The sequence below is a fragment of the Engraulis encrasicolus genome, chromosome 13, assembly GCF_034702125.1.
Source record: "Engraulis encrasicolus isolate BLACKSEA-1 chromosome 13, IST_EnEncr_1.0, whole genome shotgun sequence".
NCBI classification, from domain to species: domain Eukaryota; kingdom Metazoa; phylum Chordata; class Actinopteri; order Clupeiformes; family Engraulidae; genus Engraulis; species Engraulis encrasicolus.
In genome coordinates, this window is record NC_085869.1 from 39746451 (window position 1) to 39771717 (window position 25267).

General features: G+C 43.0%; 2 protein-coding genes and 1 long non-coding RNA gene across 3 annotated transcripts in view; 1 reads left to right on the top strand and 2 right to left on the bottom strand.

Moving 5' to 3' along the window:
- The first annotated feature begins 6406 nt into the window (after positions 1-6406).
- Positions 6407-13461, top strand: LOC134461763 (small ubiquitin-related modifier 1-like). Its single transcript, XM_063214628.1, has 5 exons — positions 6407-6550; positions 7149-7226; positions 7515-7592; positions 8952-9023; positions 13258-13461. Exons 1-5 carry the CDS (start codon positions 6539-6541, stop codon positions 13324-13326), a joined length of 309 nt encoding a protein of 102 aa, XP_063070698.1. The 5' UTR covers positions 6407-6538; the 3' UTR covers positions 13327-13461.
- On the bottom strand, positions 11330-12408 carry LOC134461762 (uncharacterized). Its single transcript, XR_010037396.1, has 3 exons — positions 12215-12408; positions 11682-11942; positions 11330-11355 (listed from the first exon to the last, which is right to left on the bottom strand). It is a non-coding gene; the product is annotated as an uncharacterized LOC134461762 (long non-coding RNA).
- A 4071-nt stretch (positions 13462-17532) lies between the features above and the next one.
- Positions 17533-25267, bottom strand: part of LOC134460544 (uncharacterized protein KIAA2012 homolog) — a 7996-nt gene continuing 261 nt past the window's right edge. The window contains exons 2-7 of the mRNA XM_063212925.1: positions 23890-24145; positions 22521-22987; positions 20507-20715; positions 19823-19995; positions 19153-19426; positions 17533-18796 (exon numbers count right to left, since the gene is read on the bottom strand). Coding sequence (XP_063068995.1) covers positions 18580-18796; positions 19153-19426; positions 19823-19995; positions 20507-20715; positions 22521-22987; positions 23890-24145 — 1596 coding nt within the window. The 3' untranslated portion in view covers positions 17533-18579. The remainder of the gene's footprint in view (positions 18797-19152; positions 19427-19822; positions 19996-20506; positions 20716-22520; positions 22988-23889; positions 24146-25267) is intronic.

A 25267-nucleotide genomic window follows, 5' to 3' on the forward strand; every position in this document is an offset into this window, starting at 1 on the left:
GTACTAATGTGTATTGGCTTTGTTGAGATGTAGAACAAAGATGTGACGTCGAGTGGGATCATCTAAAACTCTTTAAAGGTCACTCACCAATGTTTTTTTTGTTCTCTCCTCCTGAAAGTGGGAATACATCTGTGAAATGGGCAAAGATTAAGTAAACCTTCAATGCCATGGTTAGACGCACACATGCACGCTTTCGTGCTTTTCTGTGCAAACACACATTTTCACTTCTTCCACTAGTTTTTTGCCCCCAATAATATGTGAAAGTGTTAAGCTGACTTGTGCCACCTGGCTGCGTTTTGCCCAGCTACACCGGAGGGCGTTCCGGTTTCCTCACGCAACCATCTGAGAGAGTGAAAATCCATTTCTGAAAAAGCAGTGGGGTGGTGTGACCCCTGATGCCGAGTATGCCAACGTGACCCACATCGCTGTGATATGCCCACAAGGATTTTCGATAAGGAGCCTCATTCAAAAACTTTTGGGGGATGCCCACATGGTGTCTTGAGAACGAAGGCAAAACATACCAGGGTACTATTCCACGAGCAAGGATAAGTTCTAAACCTGGCCAAGTTAACCTACAGGAAGTGGTAAACCTACTAAAAGATAGTCTACAGGTGTCGTTTAGCTAAGAGAATGAGGACTCCATGCTCTTCTATTACACGATTTACCACTACCTCAAGGTTAATTTAACCTGGTGTACTACTTAGCTAGATTCTTGGAATACTACCCAGCTGTTGAGAGTCAGATTATGAAAGTGTAGTGAGTGGAGATGAGGGAAGTCCCTTCAGATCCCCTTGAAACGGAGTGACGGTGGTGGAACCGTTGAAGATGACCTGTGAATTGTGTGATGAAATGTGTGAAATGGGAGAAATGGGATGCAGAACTCAGTCATGATTAGATGGATGGATGGGTGCAGGGTTTTATTTTTTTACAAAAAATGATGCAGGCATGCTACATGATACAAAACACCACCACTAACAGTTACAGAATGACATACTGTATGGTGGGTGGATAATAATGAGTGTGGAGTGGATTTTTATTATTATTGCTTAGTTTCGTTGATGTTTTGATATGACTGAATGGGACTCGTTTTGTGTATATGTGGAATTCACAAGTGCTCATGTAAATTTCTAGTCATCATCACTGACACACTGGGCATTTCTCAAAACCTAGTGTGCGCACTTCCAAGTATATTCAGCGTGATTAGTCACATCCACTGATTGGATACTCTTTATTAGTCACACCATTGGATCTGTAGAGTTCACCAAAGAGTATCCAATCACTGGGCATGACTAAGCTTAATTAGGCTGATACACTTGGAAGTGTGCACACTAGGTTTTGAGAAATGCCCACTGTCTAACGGTTTGTAATAAGAGATATATACCTGTATATTAAAAAGAAACATTAACTTTTGTGGAAGTGAATAAAGTTGCGTCTTGCCATGCTTCCTTTTTCACATCACTCCTCTTGTATACATTGATACATTAATAATAATAATAATAATAATAATTGTATTTGTATAGCACTGTGTCATACAAGGCATGTAACTCAAAGTGCTTAACAAATGGAAAAAAAAACATTGTTAGAGATAGATTTAAAAGGAGAGGTATAGAGGAGAGGCAGAAAAAGCAGGAAGGCAGAGGAAGAAGAGATAGACAGAGAATGTAGAGTCATAAGGTCAACGTAGGATAGGACCAGGATTCTTAGATGTGTAAGGTCCATAGTGGCTGGGCCTATCATAAGTCATAGATAGTCACACAGAGATTGGGCGCTCAGGTGCGGCCCCTGGTGGCATCAGGGGTGAGGAAAAACTCCCTTTCGCTTGATTTATAGTTTGTAAGGGGGAAAAAAAAGCTCAGTGAAGTCTGAGAAAAAAGACCCCCTATAGTCAGGAAGAAACCTCAGGCAGAGACCAGCGGCCACCTAGGGGAGCCCCCTGCCAGGGCTGGTTGCGAGTAGTAAGGGCGCTGCGGCAGCTGGGACACTATGACGCCTTGGCAGCTAGGAGTTGGCAAGGATGAAGAGGTGGGTCTTCAGCTGCTTCTTGAAGGAGTCGACGGAGGTGGCTGATCGGATCTCGATGGGGAGGGCGTTCCATCTCTTGGGCGCATAGCAGGCAAATGCGGCGTCGCCGATCTTCTTCTGCGGGGGGGGGTGGGGCTCCTTAGCAGCTTGGCATCAGTGGACCTGAGAGCTCGAGCAGGGGCATAAAAAGAGAGCATGTCTGAGATATAACTAGGGGCAAGTCCATTTAATGCTTTAAATACTGTGAGCAGAATCTTAAAGTCGATTCTGTGTGAGACAGGTAACCAGTGCAGGTCTGCCAAGACAGGAGAGATGTGCTCTCTCATTCTGGTTCTTGTTAGGATTCTTGCCGCAGACAGGTTTGAGTGGTATGAGAAGGATGTGAATAGGAAATAAAGGAAATGCATGTTTTTAAAGTATATTTTGGGCTTTATATCTTTGTTATGATGGAACAGTTGAAGAGCTGGACAGGAAATAATGGGGAGGGAGATGCAGTAGGGTTGGGGTATACAGTATATGGCCCAAAAGCTGTCAGCAGTCCTGATTGGGATATGACTCAGGCTGGAGTCAAATAGGTCCCCAAGGGCATGCAAGCTCTTTTGGTGCCTTAGCTCGCTGCACCACAGCACCAGTAAATATGTTTTACCTTGGGTGCATTCCAATACGCTACCTTGCGTCCTCCACTTGTGCTTGTGGCCTCGCCTCGCCTTCTGGCCCATCCTCTGTGGAGAAAACCTTAAATAGGCTGTCAGCCTAGCCAAAACATTTTTAGGGGACTATTCTTCATTCACCATCCAGTTTGCAAATGAGAAAATTACTTTAAAATTGAGCTTCTGCAAGATATTGAAATGTAATGCTGTTGTCAGTGATGTCATCATGACATATTACTTCCTGGTACGAGGCCACAAGTACAAGTGGAGGACTCAAGGTCGCATATTGGAACACACCCTAAGTCTACATCAAGTGGACTGTTAACTTTGACTTTTTCAACCCATATTCAGCTTCAGTGGTACACATAGGCCTACAGGGCGGATGAGAATCCGGTGCATATCACAAAAGCTGCCACACCGGTGCCTGAGTACGAATTGGATCCACAGAGCCCTTGTTTTAGCCTTCTCCTTGTCGGCCACAGTTCCATCATTCTTCACAGAAGGGAACTTGTGCAAAGATATTCCTTCTGTCAAGTAGCCATTTTTGCAGCTGGCACCGTTCGACCCTCCAGCAACACACTGCTTGACACTGCGCTTTGGTTTGGTACTAGCCGCCATTGATCTGAACAAGGTGCCCACACAGCAAAAGTACACCGTAATGGATCCGCCCCGGAGTCCACCATCCGGAGGTCATCCTCCGGTACGGATCCGGTAAACGGGGCCGTATCGGCGTCCACTTGCACGCCGCCTATCATCCGACGCGGAGGCGTGGTGCGGACTCAAAAGGGACCCGTTTGTCACCCGCAACGGATCCGCGTGCAGAAGCGTACCTCCGCAGTGAGCCCGGTTCGGAGGCGCGACATCCGATGCGGACTCATTCCGTGTCCACTTATTGCATCCGTCACGGTTCCACTACTTTTTATCAGTTACGGACCCATTCCGGACTCATAGATGTTCTGGGACGGATACCATTTTGGATCCGTGCTCATAGAGTTACTTTCTTATTATGCTATAATCCCAATAAACGAACACTAAACCAGTTAACCGTTTCAAACAGCATTTAGATTTAATTCTACAGATAACACAGACCTGACCTAGACACCGTTTAAATAAGAACCCGAAAAAAACACAACCTGACGAAGAACTTCACTCATCATGATTTTTTATTTATCTTGACATTATTTTTCTGTCTCACTGTCATGTTGAACAATCGCATGTCGTGGTGGCTGCCTTCTCTTCCTTCCCTCATCAGTCGACGGGGAAACATCACATCAGCGCTCCGATCTGAAAAGGCAACAGAGCTAAACTTAGAGCTTTCATTTATTTCGTAAGATGACAATCAGACATTGCATTGCATATGGAATGGACAACGCTCTTTCACATCTCTACCCCGTGACAGTAATGGTGTTGAATATTATAAGATGTACAACGTCCTACTTACTCTTGGTCCGTAAAAGCTGGGGAGGCAGGCGGGCATCACGGTAGCAGGGTGGGTAACAGCTGGCTAGCCCTGTCCGACCCAGAGGTAATTCCACCTGTTTACTGTTGCACAAGATTAAGAACAAATTCAGATATTTGTACCCCAACCACGGACATCTTAATCAAACTATGAGCCCAGCTACTTCATTCATTCACCAATGACGGACAGCATATGGAAAGAGGGTGCAGTTCATGGATATTCATTCATTGCTAATAAATAATTAGCCTAGAATTCGTTAATGTGAGGAGAACATGATGCCACCGCTTTAGGATTTGTACCGTTAAAAACACAGTTGGTGCCAAACCTGTTGAGAGCATCACCAATCCGTGTAAAAGTGTATATGAGCCAAATTCAGACCAATATAGCCGTTTCATAGGAGTATTTGAACACTTAGACCTACGTTTAACTTTACACAAGTTTGCTTCAGTCAACCGGTTTGCTAGCTGGCTAGCAAGCTAACGTAATAAGGCTGTTAAAATGGGCACAATGTAGATAATTTTTATTCAACTGCACTTCCTCCATGTATCGGATGGCATCATATTTTAACAGCATTTAGGAAATACTAGGCCTACAATAGCCAAGTTCTCCATGTCTTTGAATGAATGAACTAGCTGTCTCGTTTTGAAAACAACTAGGGTTAACATACACTTTTAAAGTCATAAAAAACTAAATCCTACGGAATATCAATAAGCATTGATAGTATAAAAGCTTCAGATATACTTTTTGTACCTTTGTGTATCACCTAATATAAATAAATCAATACTTACTGGAGAGCGCTGTTCGGTCGTGTCTGCCCCAACAAAAACTATAGCTATTACCAACGTCCGTTAGATTTTACAGCTCGTCCGCGTTTGTGAATCAGATATGGATGCGAGTATGGTCCGCGTTTTGACGGTAGAATTTGGGGCGGCGCACGGTGGCGACCCTGATCCACCAAGTGGAACCCAAAGGAATGTGACAGTGACACGGATGTGGTGACTTGAACGCGGCTCCGCATCGGAGTCCTCTGCTGTGTGGGTGGAATGAGGTTAACTTTCCCCTTTTATGTCACGCATATCATTTGTGTATCAAAAGTGAACATAACACTTTTTGGGAACGTTTTAACATGACTTTTAGGACAAAATATCACCAAGACAATATCCCATTTTATTCACAAGGCTTAGAACTGTCAGAATCTGTCCTGGAAATGGTCAAATTCCTTTACTTTGTTTTCGTTTCATAAACCCTTGAAGCAATGTGCCTAAATGGTTCATCACTAGTGTAGGCCTATTGTTTAGTCATCCCAGGCCTGTGTATCCAATTATTATTATTGATAATAATAATAATAATAATAATAATAATAATAATAATCATACATGTTATCACCAACAAATAAAATATTCCCACACCCTCGGGCCCTCCCTAGGGGGGAAAAATCTGTGAGGGAGGGAATCTATAAGGGAGGGAAAGTAATCTCATCGCCCCCTGCTGGCAACGTTCCAACCCCCTGCAACAAATGAATGTTTTTTTTCTTTGAAAAATTACATCTCGGCCCTGACGACGAAGTAGAAGTAGTGGCAGTCATATTATGGGCATGTTGGCCCGTTTTATCGAATCAGGTGGTAAAATGTTCGTTTTTTCACTGATCTGAGCTGATTTTAATATTCTTTAAAAAGCTAATACAGAACTACACTGACTGGCATGTGTGGCTTGTTTACTCCATGTAATTAGCATAGCCAAATTAGCATAGCCAAACATGAGCCAGAGAGGTGGTTACTCGTCACCACAGAAGCCATCATATCTACTAGAGAATTTAAAACCATACCAAAATGATCGCGTGTATATATGTGTAATAAGAAGACAATGTGGAACTCATAGGATTACAAGAATGTGAAGATATGCGAAGAACTTGCGTTCGTTCGCGTTCATTTGTTTCTCTGTGTTGTCAACGAGGCGCGAAGCACAGCATGCTGGGAGCTGTAGTCCGTTTCCGACCAGATTGGCACAATTTCTATTTTTCTTAAAAGGGCAAAAAATGACTTAAGATTTTCACAGGTAGTAGTTCATGCTATTGTGTACGCTGAAAAATGTGTCTGGTGTTATAGTTCCAAGTCATATCTTTGTGGGATTTTTTTTTAAAACTTGTCTATGGGAGTTTCAATAGGATCACCCTGGTGTTTGGAACGTAACCGCTAGGATCGCTGTTTTCCACTTTCCCTCCCAATTCCTTCAGTTCCACGTGCACTTCCTATTCCGAATCAGCTGGTGGCAGTGGAAAACAGGAAACGGAAACGCAACTTCTGCATCAGAACAGAGAAAGAAAAACAACATCCTAGCGTTAGCTGCTTTTTCTCTCGCTTCCAAGGAATTTACGTCTAAATAGCAGTGTGCGTTGTGTTTCGGGACCATGTCTGATACAGTAAGTGATGATGGTGATTGTTTGATTGCATTTATATCGTAAACGCGATTCGGTGCAGCCTGGTGATGAGTAGATGTTGCTAAAAGTGAGAGTTGTGTTACTAGCTCTTCAGCTAACTCGTCTGTCGTGGGGTGACTAGCTATATGAACGTTTGAGACACTGTTGATAAGCCTTGTGTTTTTTTCTCCTGATTTTAATGGAATAGATCTACATCAGCGTGAGTTTATGTTAATGGTTGCTTTCAATATTACGTTAAACATGATGATTTGATGATCGAGAATCAACTCCCCTTAGTGAGTTGGTACTTAGCTGAAAAGGCAATGCTAGTTATGTAGTGGTGCATGACTTGATATCTCTGGACTATGGCGCTGTGCTGTCATTGCCCCGCAATTAATTGTGTACATTTACAGTGTGATAAGATTCAGTTCAAACTGCAGCACAAATGAATCGATGGCAAGTTTGTTTTTAGAAGTCTGACTCCGTAGTGACCTAAGTTGTTATGTAGCTTGACTTCGGGACGGGTGAAGGGGGTGGAGATGTGTGGATATGCTCATTATCTCAATTCTTACTTAAAAAGTGAATTTGCAATCCTGTGTAGGAGACGAAGCCTTCTACAACTGACGGAGGGGACAAGAAAGACGGTGGAGAGTACATTAAATTGAAGGTGATCGGTCAGGTAGGTGTTTTTCTTTGTAGTAGCAGACTGTATGGTCATGCCACACTGACCACTAATCCATTTGTTTAACACGGCAGACCGACTTTGCAACAATGTAACTTTGCTGTGCTTTTGCTCAATCCCTCTTTTTCTACCCATACCCTTGTTGATGTCTTCTTGTTTTAAATTACTACGAGCAATGCTTGATACACCCAATTTCCCCTGTTCCTTATGCTTTAAGGGCGGTTCTCTTTCTTCATCTAGATGTGTAGTGGAAAAACAATAACAGTCTTTCATTTTTGCCTGTAGGATAACAGTGAGATTCATTTCAAAGTCAAGATGACAACGTCACTGAAGAAGCTGAAAGAGTCTTACAGTAAACGACAGGTACGGTTCACCTGGCTTATGTGTGCGTGCGTGTGTGATTCAAAAAGATGTTTTGGTCCATAACCCTAATAAGTTGACTCAGGAGTAAACGTAAACCTATTAAAAGAAAAGCTGTGTCTGTCAGTCTACCAGTTAGAAACTGGGTTGGCTTTTTTGTAGGATTGTCTGTTTTCTCTGTGTATACTGTGTGCTGTTGTACACAATGCAATACAACATGTATTTATAGTATTCACAATAACAAAATGGGAATTTCTTTTTTAAAGGACCGTCTGTCCATGTTTTTGTACTCCGGCCCAAACTGCCTTTTGTGTGCTTAGGGTGTTGAGACATACTGAGTAAAATGTGTGTGCAGTACTGGGTGCAGCCAGACACAGCGTAATGAATTCCCACCACCATCATCTTTGTGAGAAAGCACTCCACATCACAAAGTGCTCACTGCACGCAACAAACTTTTATTTACACCTCACCTGTGTCCTAATTAGAAGTGGGATGGTAAGGTGAGCCTTATCTCAAAGCAATTGTGTCCAATTTCTCATGCAAACCAACATCCAAAATTGTGTCCAGATTCCGACTCTCTCCCTGCTGTCTAGAGCACATAGATGGCTTCTGAATAATTGGTCTAGCTGTGCCATCCCAAAACGTAACCTCTCAGTCATGCAATGTTTTCGAGATTTAAAATTGTGCCCTGACCAAAGCCATCCCTAAACCTAACATGTCACAGACGGCTGCATGACCACTGTGCTTTTGTGAAAGGGAATGCGTCGTAATTTGGACACAATTTCAGTTTTTGGTTTGTGTGAGAAAATAGACACAATTCCTTCGAGATCATGTAGTGCAGGAGTGTCAAACTCAAATTGACCGAGGGCCAAAATCAAAATCTGGAACGAAGTCGTGGGCCGAACTCAACATTTACTTATAAGAAATGGACAAAAATTTGCGTAAAATTGTGCAATTTATACTCATAGTTAAATTTCACACACAATCTTTCCCATCATACTGTACATGGTAGTTTAAATGTGTCTTCACATCCTGCGACACAACATTTCATGGCCATATCTTGTTACATACATTAATGGTGTATGTGGGCCAACTGTAATACACATTTGAAATGACCTCGCGGGCCGAATAAAATGGCTCCGCAGGCCAGATTTGGCCCCCAGGCCTGAGTTTGACATCCCTGATTTAGTGGAAGGTACCATGGTCAAGGTACCTTAGTTATGGAGGAGCGTGGGAGGGAGCACTGCTTAATTACTCCCCCCAGCCCCACCAGCCTGGCGGGTCGAGAAATGAGCCGGCAACCCTTGAGCTACAAGTCTGACGTCTTAACCGCTTACAGATGTCCTTTTTGTGTTTTTGCAGGGGGTGCAGCCAGATATGTTGCGGTTTCTCTTTGAGGGCCAGAGGATTCAGGACCACCAGACTCCCAAAGAGGTAATGTCACCATGTGTTTTCTTTCAATGTAATTTCGGAATGCATAGGTTTCTTGTGTAGAAGCATTACTGTCTGCACAGTTTGTATACATATGTTCACCATGTTTATAAACATGATGATGTGAGGAGGGGCAAGACACTGGCAGCCAACCACGTGAGCTCATTTTTTGACAGACAGCGGTTTCCAACAATCAGAGGTTGAGTTGTGCGCAGCTAGTGTCGGGCAGCCAGAAGAAAATACAAATTTAGAACCCATGTATTGAAACCTTGTCTGCACGCACAACTGAGGACCCCTCTGCCACCTCAGACTGTTTGGAAACTGTTGTCACTCAAAAAATGAAATGCAGCCACTCACGTGATTATCTCCTTGCTTAGCATCTTGCCCCTCCTCACAGCGCCACTGTTTGTAAACAGGAAACCCATCTATATGGGTCAGTGATCCTGTTAATGCTGACACAGCTAATGCTCATTAATCAATTCGTTATATTAAATGATTTTCAGTTGTATAACTAAGAAGCACATTCATTGGTAGTACATTCATTATTAATTGGTAATTAATGTACAAGCAATAAATATGCTTCTTAGATAATCCACTAAAAAACAAACAAAGAAAAACATTTAAAATGTTTTAATTTAACTAATTAATTCATGAGCATTAGCTGTGGTTGTACCACCTGATGTCTGCTACTAAAAGAGTAATTGGCCCGTACATAATCCAGTCTCGTGTCTTTTTCTGCACAACAATGCAGTGCATGTAATTTCTTCATTGGTGTACAAATTGGTTAATAAGAAGTTAGTGTGGTGTGTGTATGCGCCTGTTGTTTCACACAAGTGATATGGGCAGTTCTGGCCCATGTATCAGACCAGTGCATGGGTTGCAGGTTTGAATCCACTTCACTCTTGTCATTCCACTGCTGCAACCAGGGCTCTGTAGGGTACTTGTCCTAAAACCAGGTCTAAATTTAGAACATTCTGTGGGAAACACTGTCTAGGGTAACCTTCTGCCATGGTTGCGCTGGTATGCCTAACTTGTTCTATTTGGTGCACCAGTACAAAAGTGGGGTGTATCCAAAAGTCAGCCTGCATCACATGTGACCCACCACCACAAATCCAGGCATAAGTCTCTGGATATCAAAAATGAGTTATATATGTGTCTTGATAGAGCAGAAACCAAGGTTTGTCATGGTGAGAAAAACATGTTTCTATCATAAGTATAACCAAAGTTATGGAAAATTTACTTTCGGAATTATGACATATTTCGCAATACGCCTTTTCGAGAAATCAGACGTCAAAGTTTTGGACTATTTTGGGGTATAAAGTCCTTAGCAACGCATATTAATTTTCATCCGATTGACACCAAATTTTCAGAGATGATTAAGGACACTATGACGGACATGTCACAGAAGTTTTGTTTCAATCAAAGAACTTTAACCTATTATTTAAACGGAAACTGACTTTTCCATCCAAATGGAATTTCGGGGAAATCATCCACCTGAAATATGATCATCTTATATCACCAATTCATGCTCTCATACTGTATCTGTCTTCATGTTATGCCTTAAAGAAAGTGAAAGCCCAACTGGGAAACTCCTACTACCTTTTTCATTGTGACACAGCACTCCACAGCACACAAGTGCACTGCGCACAATGAAATTGCATTTATGCCTCAAAAAGGGGGCAGCCCCCAATGGCGCCCCAAAGGGAGCAGTGCAGCAGGACGGAACCATACTCAGGGTACCTTAGTCTTGGGAGGATTATGGGGAGCGCACTGCTTAATTACTCCCACACAACCAACCTGGCGGGTCAGGAGTCGAACCGGCAACCTTTGGGATACAGTCTGATGCCCTAACCGCTTACCCATGACTGCCCTACAACCGCTTACCAATGGCAACCCTAAAAGAACTAAAAAAGACAATTTAAAACTGCATATATTCAAATTCAAATGTGCTTTATTGGCATGCTTGGAAGTATCAATGCTGCCAAAGCTTAAAAAACACAACATACAGTGCATCAAGGACATGAACATTTAGGTCAATATAGCATTAAATTAAATGCATTAGCATAAACACATACACACATGCGTACGCGCCGCACGCACACACACACACACACACACACCCACACACACACACACACACACACAACACACACACACACACATTACTCACGTATTCCTCTTGTGTACTTGCCACATATTTACAGATTTAAAAGTTAATCTCCACGCCCAACGACCTGTCTATGGGCACTCTCAGAGTCAGTGTAAGATTCAGAGATGCGTCGCTTTTCTTCAAGTCTCCCACTCTTGTTGTGCTTGATGGTCCAATAGTTCTTCTCTATGAAAAATAAAAAAAATAATGAATTGACAGAAAAAAAGTTTTCAAAACAAAAACAGTTATACCCTAAGACAGCTAAATTTTTTCTCTTTTCCAGCTCAACTGAAATTAATTATTTAAATATAAATCGATATAGCTCCTTATATGGAGTAGAATTTTAACAATCGCCGCCCATTGTAAATCAAGATATTAACCTTAAAAGCATTGAAATATGACAGCTGCAGCATAAACATGAAATTCATTAAAAGAATGGCTACCACCAACTATGACACCCATATTACAAATATTTAGATGACCACACATATTTAAAAGAAAATGTTAATTACCTGTCCCAAGAAGAACATCTTTGTAGCTTTGGTTGACCTTGGTGGCAGTGTGAACTGAAGGCAGGGGCTGTAGATCATCACGTTTAAATCCAGGGACATGTCCAGTGAGCACTAGGGCATTTTGTGAACCTTGTTGTTGGATGAATGTCACCTCTCCTTTGATGTTGTCCAGCTGAAGGGATCTCGAGACATTTTTCTCCCTCCTGTCCTGTACCAGTGGAGTACCATTTCAGTAAGCCTGTTAGTCTTTCCTTGCTGATGCTGGAATAAAATAATAGGAATAGTATGTTAAAAATACCATTCCAGTTAACTACAGCTAGAATAGTTGCATATACTCTCAGTATTATTTTAAGTTTAGCCCATTTCAAAACGAGGAGTATGTAATCACTAAAGGCATTCACTGAGACGTTTTTCTAGAGCTCCATTATACCCACACATACATGTCATGCAGATGAAATCCGGAGGGTTAAAACGTAAAAATCAAGTAACAGAAAGTGTCCTCTGCTATGTAACTAAGTTGCACACTAACTTACCAAAGATTATTGGTCTTTTCATAGCCAGAATTGGGAGATACGTCCGCGGTAAAAAATCGCATTGGTCTTCTCCACTGCTGAATCTGTTCCCAGTTCGTGCACTCGATCGTCTTTTTCATCATCAAAGGCATCCCAGTCATCATCAGACTCCCAGTCGCCTTTGTCCTTGTCATTGTTGTCCAAAAATGAGGAGTAAATACGGCTTTTTATTTTACGAGACGAAACATTAATCAAACTTGCAATAACACTAACCATGCTGGTTTTTATTGCGGATGTAAGTGAGAGAACTGCGCATGCCCGTAGAGCACGCGGTGGGCGTTTGACCAATCACGGAGCTTGATCTTGACAGGCATAGCAACAAGAGGGTTTGGTTTACTCATTTGATTGGCTCTTTTAAAAGAACTACAAAATAATATCGCCATTTGACCTACGTGATTGGACAGGGCATTTCATTAGCTTTCTCCTCGTACCAAACACTTGGATGATCCGCAACAGATCGGAGGTTGTTTCGGTCGGGGAAAAGTGGCCCATTTCGGCTTTCTCTTTGCTCAGTGAAGCCTGAACTTTTGATCACGCTGACATAATTGACATAATAAACATCTTTATTGACCGAATTTGAATGTAATGACCATGGAAATTGAAAATATAAGTGTTAAGGTACCGTTTTCTTCCAAGATGTCAAAACACATAGAAAATCGCTTCCCTGACTAAATTTGGCTGTAGCTCTGAACGCGGCTGCGCGACTTATGCCTGGTTTCGTGGTGAGGGGTCACATATTGAACAGTTATGTAATTATTTCTTAATTTTCAAGTCAAGTTTATTTATAAAGCACTTTAAAATACAACAGAGACAATATTGACTAATACATATTCAGCATATTGATATCGACTGGTCAATGACAATCAATGTGCACACAAAAATTCCTTGGCCTGTTTGAGGTAGAATATATTACACATTGTCAGTTCAATGTGTTTTGAGTCTTGCCTTTTGCTTATTCATTGTGTTCTATGTTGTGTCTTTTCCTCTTGCTGTTGCTGTCTCAGCTGGGAATGGAGGATGAGGACGTCATTGAAGTGTACCAAGAACAGACCGGAGGTCTTCGGATCGACTAATCCATCTCCTGCTCTCTTTATCTCTGTCTTTATCTGTATGTCTTTTTTGTTTTTGTTTTGAATCATATGTTCTGTTTTACTGGTTGTTATTGGTTTTATATCTATTTTCATAGGTGATGACATCACAAGGTTCTGGAGGGGGGTGGGAGAGGGAGGGAGCGAGGGGATGGGGGATGGGGGGTGGGGGGTGGGTGGAGTTAAGGATAGTGTGTGGGATGGGGTAGTGGTGCGGGGGGAGTTGTTGTCCGACACATATGGACACACACAATGTTTCATTCCATTTGCCTGTTCTTGTGAATCAAACCCCGTACAATATAACTTATTACAAAAATGTGCACTCATTATATATATATATTTTTTACCTTGGAGTATGTAGTCAAACCATTCAGGAACACATTTCTAGCCCCCGTAATTTCACAGTGGCCGCCTCTAAGCTTGGTCTCAGTCATGGGTGTAGGAACACTGGATGTTGTGTTGACTGCCCCTGTCTGTTGTAACGAATAGCTCTATGTGATGGCCGCCATCTTGGTTCAGTGGTAGGCTAGCGCTACTTGACTGAACATCAATTGGCGACATGGCGATACTCACATTACCCTGTAGGTGTACAGTACAGTAAACATACTGTATTTGCTTACAGTGTGAAAAAAACACTGAAAATAGAGTTTCAAGATGGCGGTGCTGGAGTCTGGCCATGCCAAAAGGCTGAGCACAACATCGAGCGTACATTCCATTATCGCAACTCCTGTCCTCGACCTGTGCTTGTGGCCTTGTGCTGCGCTGACGCCCCGCCTCCGTGGAGAAAACAATAAAGTGTCCCCATTGTCAGCCTAGCCACAACAACTTTTAACCTTTTTGAATTGCGCTTTTGCAAGACATTGAATTAATGATCTACCGTAAATGACGCCTTGCGATGTCATCACGTGGCCAAAAGTACAAGTAAGGACGAGAGTTAGGATAATGGATAGAGGCCCTAGTGTTCTATATCTATGATGCTCTGCACCGTGTCATTGAGGAGGAGAATATTTGACGTCATCACGAGTTATACCCTTCTCTCACTGACTTCCATTGAAGACTGTGCAGCATCCTTTCCTGCAGCCTTAAACAGGTGTGGTCTGCCAGCTTAAAACAACAAAAAACGCCTGCCCCGACCACCTATCCCCTTAGCCCAAACTCAACTCAACCACATCCCACCTCCTGCCCAAACTCAACTCAACCACACCCCACCTCCCGTTGTCCAGTCCAAATGATACTTCCCTCATCGTGCTGATTCTGTGAATTAGTATTGTCTCCCCCCCCCCCCTCATGATAATACTTTTAATTTAATGTATTTTTTTTCCTTGACCGGGTTTATATTCTTTTGCTGACTTTGTCTTGACGGCAGGGGGGGTAATTGTAAGAAGGTGCTTCGGTGGCAAACGGGGTGACTTTAACCTGGAGATAACATTACAGGCTCTTCTTTATACTAGATGATTTGCCAAGGTTGATACCAAGGTTAAGTTAACCTGCTTTACTCCTGAACAAGCTTCTTGGAATGTACCCCTCCCTCATGTTCTTGTAACACCCCTCTGGTGACTTTGTTAGCATAGTTGACCGTTAGCAGTAGCGCACCCGTCAGGCAGTCGACCCTCACTGCGCCAAAACTATCTGTCATGCCCAGGGCCCCCTGATGAACCACATCTTGTCTATTTATGTACATAGAACTATGGAACATGTTTGCTTTTTGTGGTCTCTTATAAACTGTATTTTTGCTTTTAAAATAACACGTCTCTCACACACACACACACACTGAACGTCTCAAGTAGAAAATGTTCAAGGTTCTTCCCATTATCCTAACTCTCGTCCTTGACCTGTGCTTGTGGCTTTGTTGGTGCCTCACCTTCGTGGAGAAAGCCATAAAGTTAGCCCGCTGTCAGCCTAGCCACAACAACGTTGGGGGACTTTTCCCCATTCAACATCCCGACTGCAAATGAAAAAATGACCTTTGAATTGCGCTTTTGGAAAACATCGATATAAACTTCTGTTGCCAATACGAGGCCACAAGCACAAGGGGTAATGAAAAGAATGGGCTAAGTTGGGCTAATGAAAAGAACGCATGAATTTGTGTACCCGCTCCCGATATCAGGTGGGCCACATGCCTGCTTGTGGATTATACAGCAGGTCTTCAAGATGGAACCTGCTTCTTTAGAACACACCCAAGGTTCTAAGCCGCTCCTTTAGAACACACCTAAGGTTCCACATCACTGCTGTAGAATTCCCACAAGCATCTCCCATAAGACACGTGTAATGTTGTATACAAGAAAGCTTTTTTTAAGAACAAAGGAAAAAAAATCAAACACTTGTTACCCAGCTTGTATATTTTGTATATTCTTTCACCATTTTTTTAAATAGATCATTGCAACATTTTGTTTAGTTGTTTAATTTGTTTATGATGTTGTTTGAATTAGGGGAAAGCATCAGAATAAGTTTCTTTTTTTTTGGTTTGTGATTTCTAGGTTTTTCATCTCAGGAATCCATATTGCGTTTAACAAGACAAGTGTTCTGTCTGTTCTGTGCTCGGATCCAACATGGCCTGGCTGTTACCTTGGGTCCAACTCAAACTTGTTCCTCCTGTCCTTTCCTTTAGCTTCCTTGTTCTCCACTTTCAGCCTCGACAGAGTGACTTTGTTTGCGATTTACGATTGCAGGTTACCTTTTGAATTGTGCATTTGCAAGATATTGAATAACATTTCTGTCATCAGCGGCGTCTTTTGTCGCTACTAGGCAATAAGCAAAAGCAGAGGACAGGAGTCTCTAGTCTATGTAGTTTGAGTTGGACCTTTTGGCGGCTGAGGTGCTGGCATCAAACCTGGCTCAGAGGAAGAGGCAGAATGTAAGCATCCACAAGGATGTACAGTGTGGTATACTGCCAATGGCCCTGACAGACCTAGAGCACACCCCGTTATCCTAACTCCCGTCCTCGACCTGTGGTTGTGGCCTTGCGCCTCGCTGACGGCCCGCCCCCATAGAGAAAACAATGCAGTTTCCCTGCTGTCACCCTAGCCACAACTTTTGGGGGACTTTTGCCCATTCAGCGTCCCGATTGCAAAAGAGAAAATGCTCTTTGAATTGCGCTTTTGTGAGATATTGAATTAAATTTGGTGTCGTCAATGACATCTTGCAACATCGTCACGAGGCTCCACAAGTGATTCTACATGAACTGGGGTTGGCCCTTAGTGTCCTTGCCAGCTCTGTTGCTAAAACCTCATTCCTAAAGCCATGGCCATGGCCACCATAGACAGGAATACAAAAGATCATTATTATCAGAGGTGTGAAAAGTAAAAGTAAATTCATGTCAAAAGTACAATATTGGCAAATTATATTGCATAGCTGTTACACCAGTTAGTCCTTTGTGACTAATGGGGTAGATACACTGTTTTCACTGGAAAAACACTAGAAACCTTATAAGAACCCACCACAAATTCGATCCAGCCAGCATACAGTTAGCTGATCAAGACAAGTGCACGGGTCTACTGGTTACTCAGATGAGTTACCTGTTGGACGGAAACTGTTTTTTCTTTAAAAACTTTTACTTTTGACGCCTCTGATCATTATGGATGTTGATATAATGTCTTTGGTGGCGACAGGTGGTCACCTCCTGGGTATCCATGGCGACTCAACCACACAGCTTTGGCTTGTGTACAAAGAGCAGTGGGAGGGGCCGTCATGTACATTAGGAAACAGTAGGATAGGAAACACTTTTTTAAATAAATAAAATTCAAAACAAACAACAAACATTGTCTGGCTTGGAATGTGTCATTTAGTTATGCAGTGTGGTGCTGTAAGGAGGACAGATGAGCATGGAAGTTGTGGCTTAAAGCAACACTATGAAGTTTTACTGAACGTGAGCCATCTTCACTTTCCACATTACTTTTGCCACCTGACCCGGTTTGTCATGGACTCCAAGAAAAAAAGAACTTTCCAGGGCACTAAATTAGGGGTGCGATTGCACACAAGCAAAAAGGTCGGTTGAATTTGAAATGTCCGGGGGTTTTTTTCAGACAGAGGTGACTGATACACAAACCACCAAAGAAAACGAAAACAAATGTATGCCCATCTTAAAACATTCAAGTATACTTTATTGTTGTTAATTATATCATATGACATGAAACACTGCATAATAATGAGTCCTGCATAATCGCTCTTATTGATCCACATTCTGGAGCTGTGCTTTAGATCAGAGGATTGCCAGTTTGAATCCCACCCTTCCGCTCCACACCACACTCCATGGCTGAGGTGCCCCCTTGACCAAGGCACCTAGCCCCACACTGCTCAAGGGACTGTAACCAATAACATGTATTTAAAATAACTCGCTTTGGGTAAAAGTGTATGGAATGTAAAATAATGGAATGTAAAATAAGAAATGTGACTCATTGGTCAACAAAAGGGAAATCATGCATAAGAAGAGTAAACCATATCAGTGGTACAGGAACTACTTATTTTTCCTCTGCAACATGTAGAAGTGGCCAGAGTAAAAGTGGAGGAAAAACAAAACCTACCGTAATTTCCTTGCAACACAAGCAACTTCACAGAGTAACTGGTCTACAGTTACTATAGAGCGCTGTACCTTATGCACAGGTTGGATTAAATTTGGGGGTTTTCTTTTTAGGTTTTTAAGGGTTTTTATGTCAGAAACCACAATGTCTAGCCACCTCATTAGGTGCAATGGAATAACTGGTGTAATAATTGCCACGCAGTATCACATGCGCAGTGCTGTAACCATAAATATACTTTTACTTTGGCCACTTCTGTCCACATGCGTACAGTGACTCTTCCATGTTATATCATTCTACTTATATACTTTTATTTTACACTATATGAGGCCCATTGCCTTTGCATTGCTACCACCATCAGCACCGTCCCCAACAGGTGGCATATCTGTGCCCTGTTCTCTCCTCTAGTAACAAGTGGCTGCAGCAGAGTGAGGTAGGACTAGACCCAGGGCTCATATCGATATGATACTTTATAATGTACTGTAATGCTATATCATCGTACTTATAGTTTTACAATATTATATGAGGCCCACCACCATCAGCATCTCCAGTAGGTGGTGTGTCCGTGTCGTCCCATGCTGACTCCTCCAGTGCCATCAGCTGCAACAGGGTGAAGTAGACCAGGAGTCACGAAGGGGAGTCCGAAAGTATCGATCCGGTCATTTAAATGAAATGTACCATACGTTTTAGAATATCATTGTACTTACTGTATAGTTTCACAATATTATGAGAGGCCCACTGGGTCAATGTCACCACCACCGTTATCATCATCATCTCCAGCAGGTGTTCCTACGACTGACTCCTCCAGTCCCATCATCTGCAGCAGGGTGAAGTAGGAGTAGACCCAGGCCCTGGAGATGCCCTGAGACTGGTCCAGACCGCCCGCCTCCTGCAGGAGCCCACGCTGGAAACGCAGACGCTGCTCCAACAGCGCCCTCTGCCTGTTCCACAGCACCATTGCAAATTAGACTTTTGTGACCTAGGCCTACTGTACTTTGTGCCGTTAACAGCAGTAGTTTTGACCTTGTTCAATTCTGTTGTGAGCGAAGTATTGGGGAATTAACTGAAAAAAAGACGCTAAACACTCAAGTAAGTGTCCAAATGTCAAGTAAGTGTCCAAATGTCTCCAACAATGCCAGCCACACAGCGACATTGTGAATTAGGAGCTTGTATTTTAGTGTTGGACTACTGTGTTTGGGTGAGAGAGAATGTTATACTTGTGTACGTACTGTTTTAACAAAAAGTTATTTCTATACTAATGATATTTTAAGCATATAATATGAATAAATAACTGTACCTGGCCATGAGTTGAGCTTGCAACCTGGCCTGCTCCTGTGCCCACAGCAGAGCCTCCTCCTCTCTCCTCCGTCTCTCCTCCTCCTGCTTCCTCCTCTCCTCCTCCTCCCTCTGCAGCCGCTGCAGGTACTCCCTCCTCTCCTCCTCCTCCATCTCCTGCATCCTCCTCCTCTCCTCCTCCCGACGCGCCTCCTCCTGCAAACGCAGACGCTCCTGCTCCTCTGAAGCAAGATGTGCATCCGTTTGTTGATTTAGCTGATTAAACAGTCCTTCACCTATTCATTTATTCATGTATCAGCTTTACATTATATTACATTATTACATTACAATACAGCTTTTTTTATACATCATCCACGCATCCATTCATTTGTCCATGTATACATTAATTCATCAGCCCTTTCATTCATTCATTAAACCTTTCAACCTTGAACTTTGACCTTTGAACTCTACTCACCTGTATTCATTATTTTGTTTAATTCATTCAGTCATTCATCAGTTTATTCTTAAAGTCTTTCTTACATGCTTTCATTCACTGATTCATTCATTTATTTATTCATTCTTTCACTCACATTCATTCATTCATTCATTCATTCATTCATTCATTCATTCATTCATTCATTCATTCATTCATTCATCATTTCATTCATTTTAAAAGTTGACCCCTCGCTCACCTGCTCGGCGTGCCTCCTCTTCCAGTTTGTGTCTCTGCATTCTCTCCATCTGCTTCCTCTTCTCCTCCTGCCTCCTCCTCTCCCTCTCCCTCTCCGCCTCCTCTCTCCTCCTCCTCTCTTCCTCCTCCGCCTCACGGCGCTCCTGCGCCTCCTGCTCCTGCTGCCTCCTCTGTCTGTTGGAGAGGAGCACAACACACAGATTAAGGCACACACACACACACACACCAGGGCTTGACGTTCACTTTTTTACTCACTGGCCACTGTGGTTAGTGGTTTTACGAGACGCTAGCCATTCAGCCTTTCTGCTAGCCAGAGTTTGTTGTCAGTTTTTTTTTTCTTTAGAATATTCTTGCAATCAAACACAAACAATTGATGCAATTACTGATTTGTCACCCCAAAAGAATAAATTACCTGTCAAAGTGGCTAGTAAGACTAAAACTGTTAGACTGTTTGACTAGCCACAGTCAAGTTTTACCAGCATTTGGCTGGTTGGCAGGTGCCAGTGTCAAGCCCTGACACACACACACACACACACACACACACACACACACACACACACACACACACACACACACACACACACACACACACACACACTGCCTGTTATGGCATACCTGTCTCACACTCACATTTCTCCCCCCCCCCCTCTCTCTCTCACACACACACTACCCCACTCTACCCCACCTGGCCTCCTCAGCTCTCCTCCTCTGCTCCTCCTCCAGCTCCTGCCTCATCCTCTCCTCCGTCTCCTCTCTCTCCATCTGCCTCTTCATCTCCTCCTCCCTCTCCCTCCTCTTCCTCTCCACCTCCTGCCTCCGATGCTCCGCCTTCTCCGCCCGCGCAGCCGCCGCCTGGCGCTCCCGTTGCCTGGCAACCTCCTCAGCGTTCCGTCTCTGGGGAGAGACAAGTTGACATTACATTACATTACATTACATTACATTGCATTACACATTAGGGAGACAGACGTTTTCAATATGCTACAACATTACAGTTTACATTACATTACATAACACATTACACGTAGCTGGTGCTTTTAGCCAAAGCAACTCATGCAACTCAACACAAAGCTTTATGGCAACCTTAGAGGTTGAGTTGTTAAAAGCTTATACAAATAACAGTTTTAATACACAAATATGAAACTATAAAAAAATTATATACAATTTGTTTTTCTCTTTTTTTCTTCTTTTATCTTATTATTCTGGTAATGAATGTTGTCACTACATGCAGGTACAAAGCGGATTCCAAAAAAGTTGGGACACTATGTATTTTGTGAATAAAATCAAAACGCTGGCATTTTCAAAACATTCAATATGTTAACAAGGTAGAACAGTATGTACAGACAACAAATCAGTTGTTAAAGTGAAGCAGAATTATTGTTTTGAGGAATTATGTGATAATTTAAAATCTCACCCTTGCAACAAGTCCCAAAAAAGTTGGGACAGGGCCAATAAAATGCATTTTATATTAGATAAGACTAAACACAACACAAGGGATGAGACTGAACAGTTAAATACTTTGACTGATGGCATAATTTTATTCAAAAATTAGATATTTTGATGTGCGAGACATGATTTCAGCAGCTCAACTGATAGGTGTGTTCTTCAACTTGTTTACCTTTTTGTTATGCTTAATATGGGCATATCCTGACTGCAAGAAAACAATTTTGTGACCCGTTTACTCTTATGATGGAACCACACTATTGGAACATAGTAGAGATTTAAATTTGCCACCATTAGGGGACAATATCTAAAGGCGGTGCTCCAAAATATAATGCCTTGGTAGCCATGTTTGCTGGTTAAAGTCTGTATGTATCATTCAACATTCATTTTTAATGCTCTACATGAGTAAGAAGACCCTAACCAAGTCACCTCTGCACCCCCTTACCATCATATATGCTCTCTTTCAGACTGACCACTAAATCAAGCTGAAGTATTCATTTTCTATATAACCTGGAGGGTGCATGACTCCATAATTTTCAAAAAGGATTAAATATTTTCCATCCTGTAATCAGAGGACAGTTCCACATGTCTCCTAGGTTCATAGAATGAGCTTTTCCGCATGCAACACTGTTTAATGTGTGCATCATGTGCATTAATCAAGTGTTGTGTTTATGGTAATTTTTTCGAGAGCTGTCATTGTTGGAGTGTCATAGTTTGCTTATTGACCACGAGTATGTCATGATCTCATAACTCATGCAATGATTACACAGAACTCTATATTACGGAAATAGGCTTTATATGCCTGCAATTTTGATAATTCAATCTTTCTGTGTAATAGATAAGTAATTAGTCCCTCAAAATCTTCGCTGCTGAGTGCCACAAACTTTCTGTGATGGTATTTTAGTTGTGCATTAATGTTGGCAGTCAATATAGTTCCTTTTAAAATATTCTTCCTTGTCTTATTTTTAGAATTATCCAACTATTACAACATGTTTTGGCCCTGTCCCAACTTTTTTGAGATTTGTTGCATGGGTCAAATTTTAAATGATCACATAATTACCTCAAAACAATAATTCTGCTCGACTTTAACAACTGATATGTTGTCTGTACATAATGCTCTACATTATTAACATATTAGATGTTTTGAAAATGCCAGCATTTTGATTTTATTCACAAAATACAAAGTGTCCCAACTTTTTTGGAATCCGCTTTGTATATCATAATAGAAGTCAGAGATCTGAGCTATGTGGAAAACTCACAATCTTCGCATTAGTGCTGTCCTCTGGTTGGCTGAGCTTTGTCACGTGACTGTCCGTTGCCGTGGAAGCGGAGGGTGAGGTCAGCTGGTGCAGAGACATGGGTGGAGCCTCGTCTGGTGTGCTCGCATGCCGTGAACTCTGACCTCGTGACACGACGCTGCCTGCGTCATCGGACAGCTGCGATTGGCTGCAGCACGCCGACCCTTCCTGTGGACTGCTGATTGGGCGGGTTTCAGCAGCATTGCCGACGTGACCAATCGTAACGCTACATTGGACCTGCTCTTCCTCCTCCTCTTCATCTCTGATCTGTGTGTCTTCCTCTGGCCTCTTTAGGGCGTCAGATTTATTCACTTTGTCTCCCTCTTCCTCTTCCTCTTCCTTCTTGTTCGCCGCATCTTCCTCGGGGCTCTCAGACTTCTCGACAACCTGTTCGGCATGTCTCACTTCCTGTTTGGGGTGTGGTGTGCCTGGGATGAACAGAGGCATTCACGTTCCACTTCTCATTCTCATTTCGGTAGCTTCATTATATCATTTATTTATTTTATTTACGTGTATTCATGGTTACTGTGATGGAGAGATTATGTTCACATTTCACTTCTCGTTTATACATGGATTGGAACACATATTCACAATTAACTCAATAAACAGGTAATTTACAGCTTCTAGAGTTAAAACAGCTTGTTGTCTTTGTATAAAACGTTCACTAAAGCCCAGTGCCTACCATATACAACACTATTGAAGAGCAAGACCAGAAACACACACACTCACACGCACCCATGCAAAAGCAAGCACACTTCAGTATCCCTCCCCCCCTTACACACACACACACACACACACACACACACACACACACACACACACACACACACACACACGCACACACACACACACAGAGGAAAGGTTGCGGGAAATACAGCAAAATACAGTAGGCATGTAGTGTCTGTGTGTGTGCAGTGTGGCATCATGCCTGTATTTGGTGCTAGTCCATTCTGCGTTGTGGCGCAACAACTCACACACACACACACACACACACACACACACTGTGCCAGTTGAGGGTGGATGCCCATGTCCCAAGGTCCCAAATGTCTGAGGTTTCTCTCTGTCTCTGTCCCTCCCTCTCAAACATACAGACACAACAATTGACATACACATAAAAACACACACACACACACACACACACACACACACACACACACACACACACACACACACACACACACACACACACACACACACACACACACACACACACACACACACAGACAAACAAACACACACACACACAGACACACACACAGACAAACACACACACACACACACACACACACACACGCTGCGCCGTTTGAGGGTGGACGCCCATGTGACTCACCGACCACAAATTGCCGGCGCCCCTTGACCCCTGCTTTGCTGTTTCCTGTCCTCTTGCCAGCCCGCCGAGCCTTCCCGACGCCCGCGCTCTTCCCCCCGTTGTCTTTCCTCACCCTCCTCTCTTCATCCGCTCCTCCTCTCCTCTCCTCTTTCGCCCCTCCTCTCTTCTGCTCTTTGGGTCCTCCTCTCCTTTCTTCTTCCGCTCCTCCTCCTCCTCCTCCTCTGTCCTCCTCCTTCGTTTTTCTCTCTCCGTTTCTCTGGGGAAAGGAAACGGGGAGGACAAGCGACATGACAGAGAAGAAGAATAGAAAGTGTTATAAAGGAGAACGGTGGAGGGGCGTGACTGAGTCAGAGACGTAATTGCGTTAAACTAAGGAAGCGATTATGTTGTTGTGTCACATTGAGTTAAACTGGGGGAATGTTCCCGGGGAATGTCAGGTCCTGGGAAACGTCTTATTTATTTTAAAAGAGCGAATAGCATGGGGATAGTTTTACATGACTGCAAGCAGAACAAAATATTAGACCATATAAGACATAATAAATAATGTACAGTGATTGTGTTAATGTATTGTCTTTCACAGCCTGAACCTGTTTGGTTGATATTAGGGAGATTATGGAGGAGCCAATGACATGTTGTGTCCTTGCCAATTAGATGACCCGAGATAACCTCATGGTACTGGAGTCATATTATCATGGACGGATTATGACTCTATGGGCCCCTGAGTCAGACAACAAGAATAGGCCTCCCTCCACGGCATCACACGGTTCCATAAGATTTGAGGGATTAAGGAAGATAGAGAGTTTTTGTTGTTGGGAGATTGAAAATTGTTAGCAGTAGTTATAAGTGCAATAAACACAATATGAGAACACAAATATCAACCAATCATAGTGTAATAAAAGTGTTTTTTGTAGTGTAGGGGCTTGGGCCTCATCTACCTCTCCTCCTCCTCCTCCACCTCCTCCTCATTCTCCTCTACCTCTCGTCCTCCACCACCACCTCCTCTTCCTCCTCCTCCCTCTCTTCCTCTCCTCCTCCTCCTCCTCTTCCTCCTCCTCATTGCATACCTCCTGCTGTCTCCCATGCGTCTCCTCCTCGCCTCCTGACCGCCGCTCCCCCTTCTGCTGACCACTGCTCCTCCCCTGTGCCCTGGTCAGCTCTGCGTCTCCTCTCCTCCTCTGCTCCTCCCTCTCTCCTCCTCCTCTTCCTCCTCCTCCTCCTCCTCCTCTATCTTCTTTGGCATCTGTTGTAAGATGTGCTTCATGTTGAGTTGCACTGGCTGCTTTGGTGTGGCCATCTCTACAGACAAGAAATGGTAGATAAAAGCATACCGTATGAAAGAGGTGAAGGAATAGAGAGAGGTGGAGATAGAGAGAGAGAG

Bases quoted from the DNA above. Each gene is read 5' to 3' on its own strand.
- LOC134461763 (XM_063214628.1), top strand. The intron at 7,593-8,951 runs GTACGGTTCACC...GTGTTTTTGCAG, and splicing joins AGTCTTACAGTAAACGACAG to GGGGTGCAGCCAGATATGTT. The intron at 9,024-13,257 runs GTAATGTCACCA...TTGCTGTCTCAG, and splicing joins ACCACCAGACTCCCAAAGAG to CTGGGAATGGAGGATGAGGA.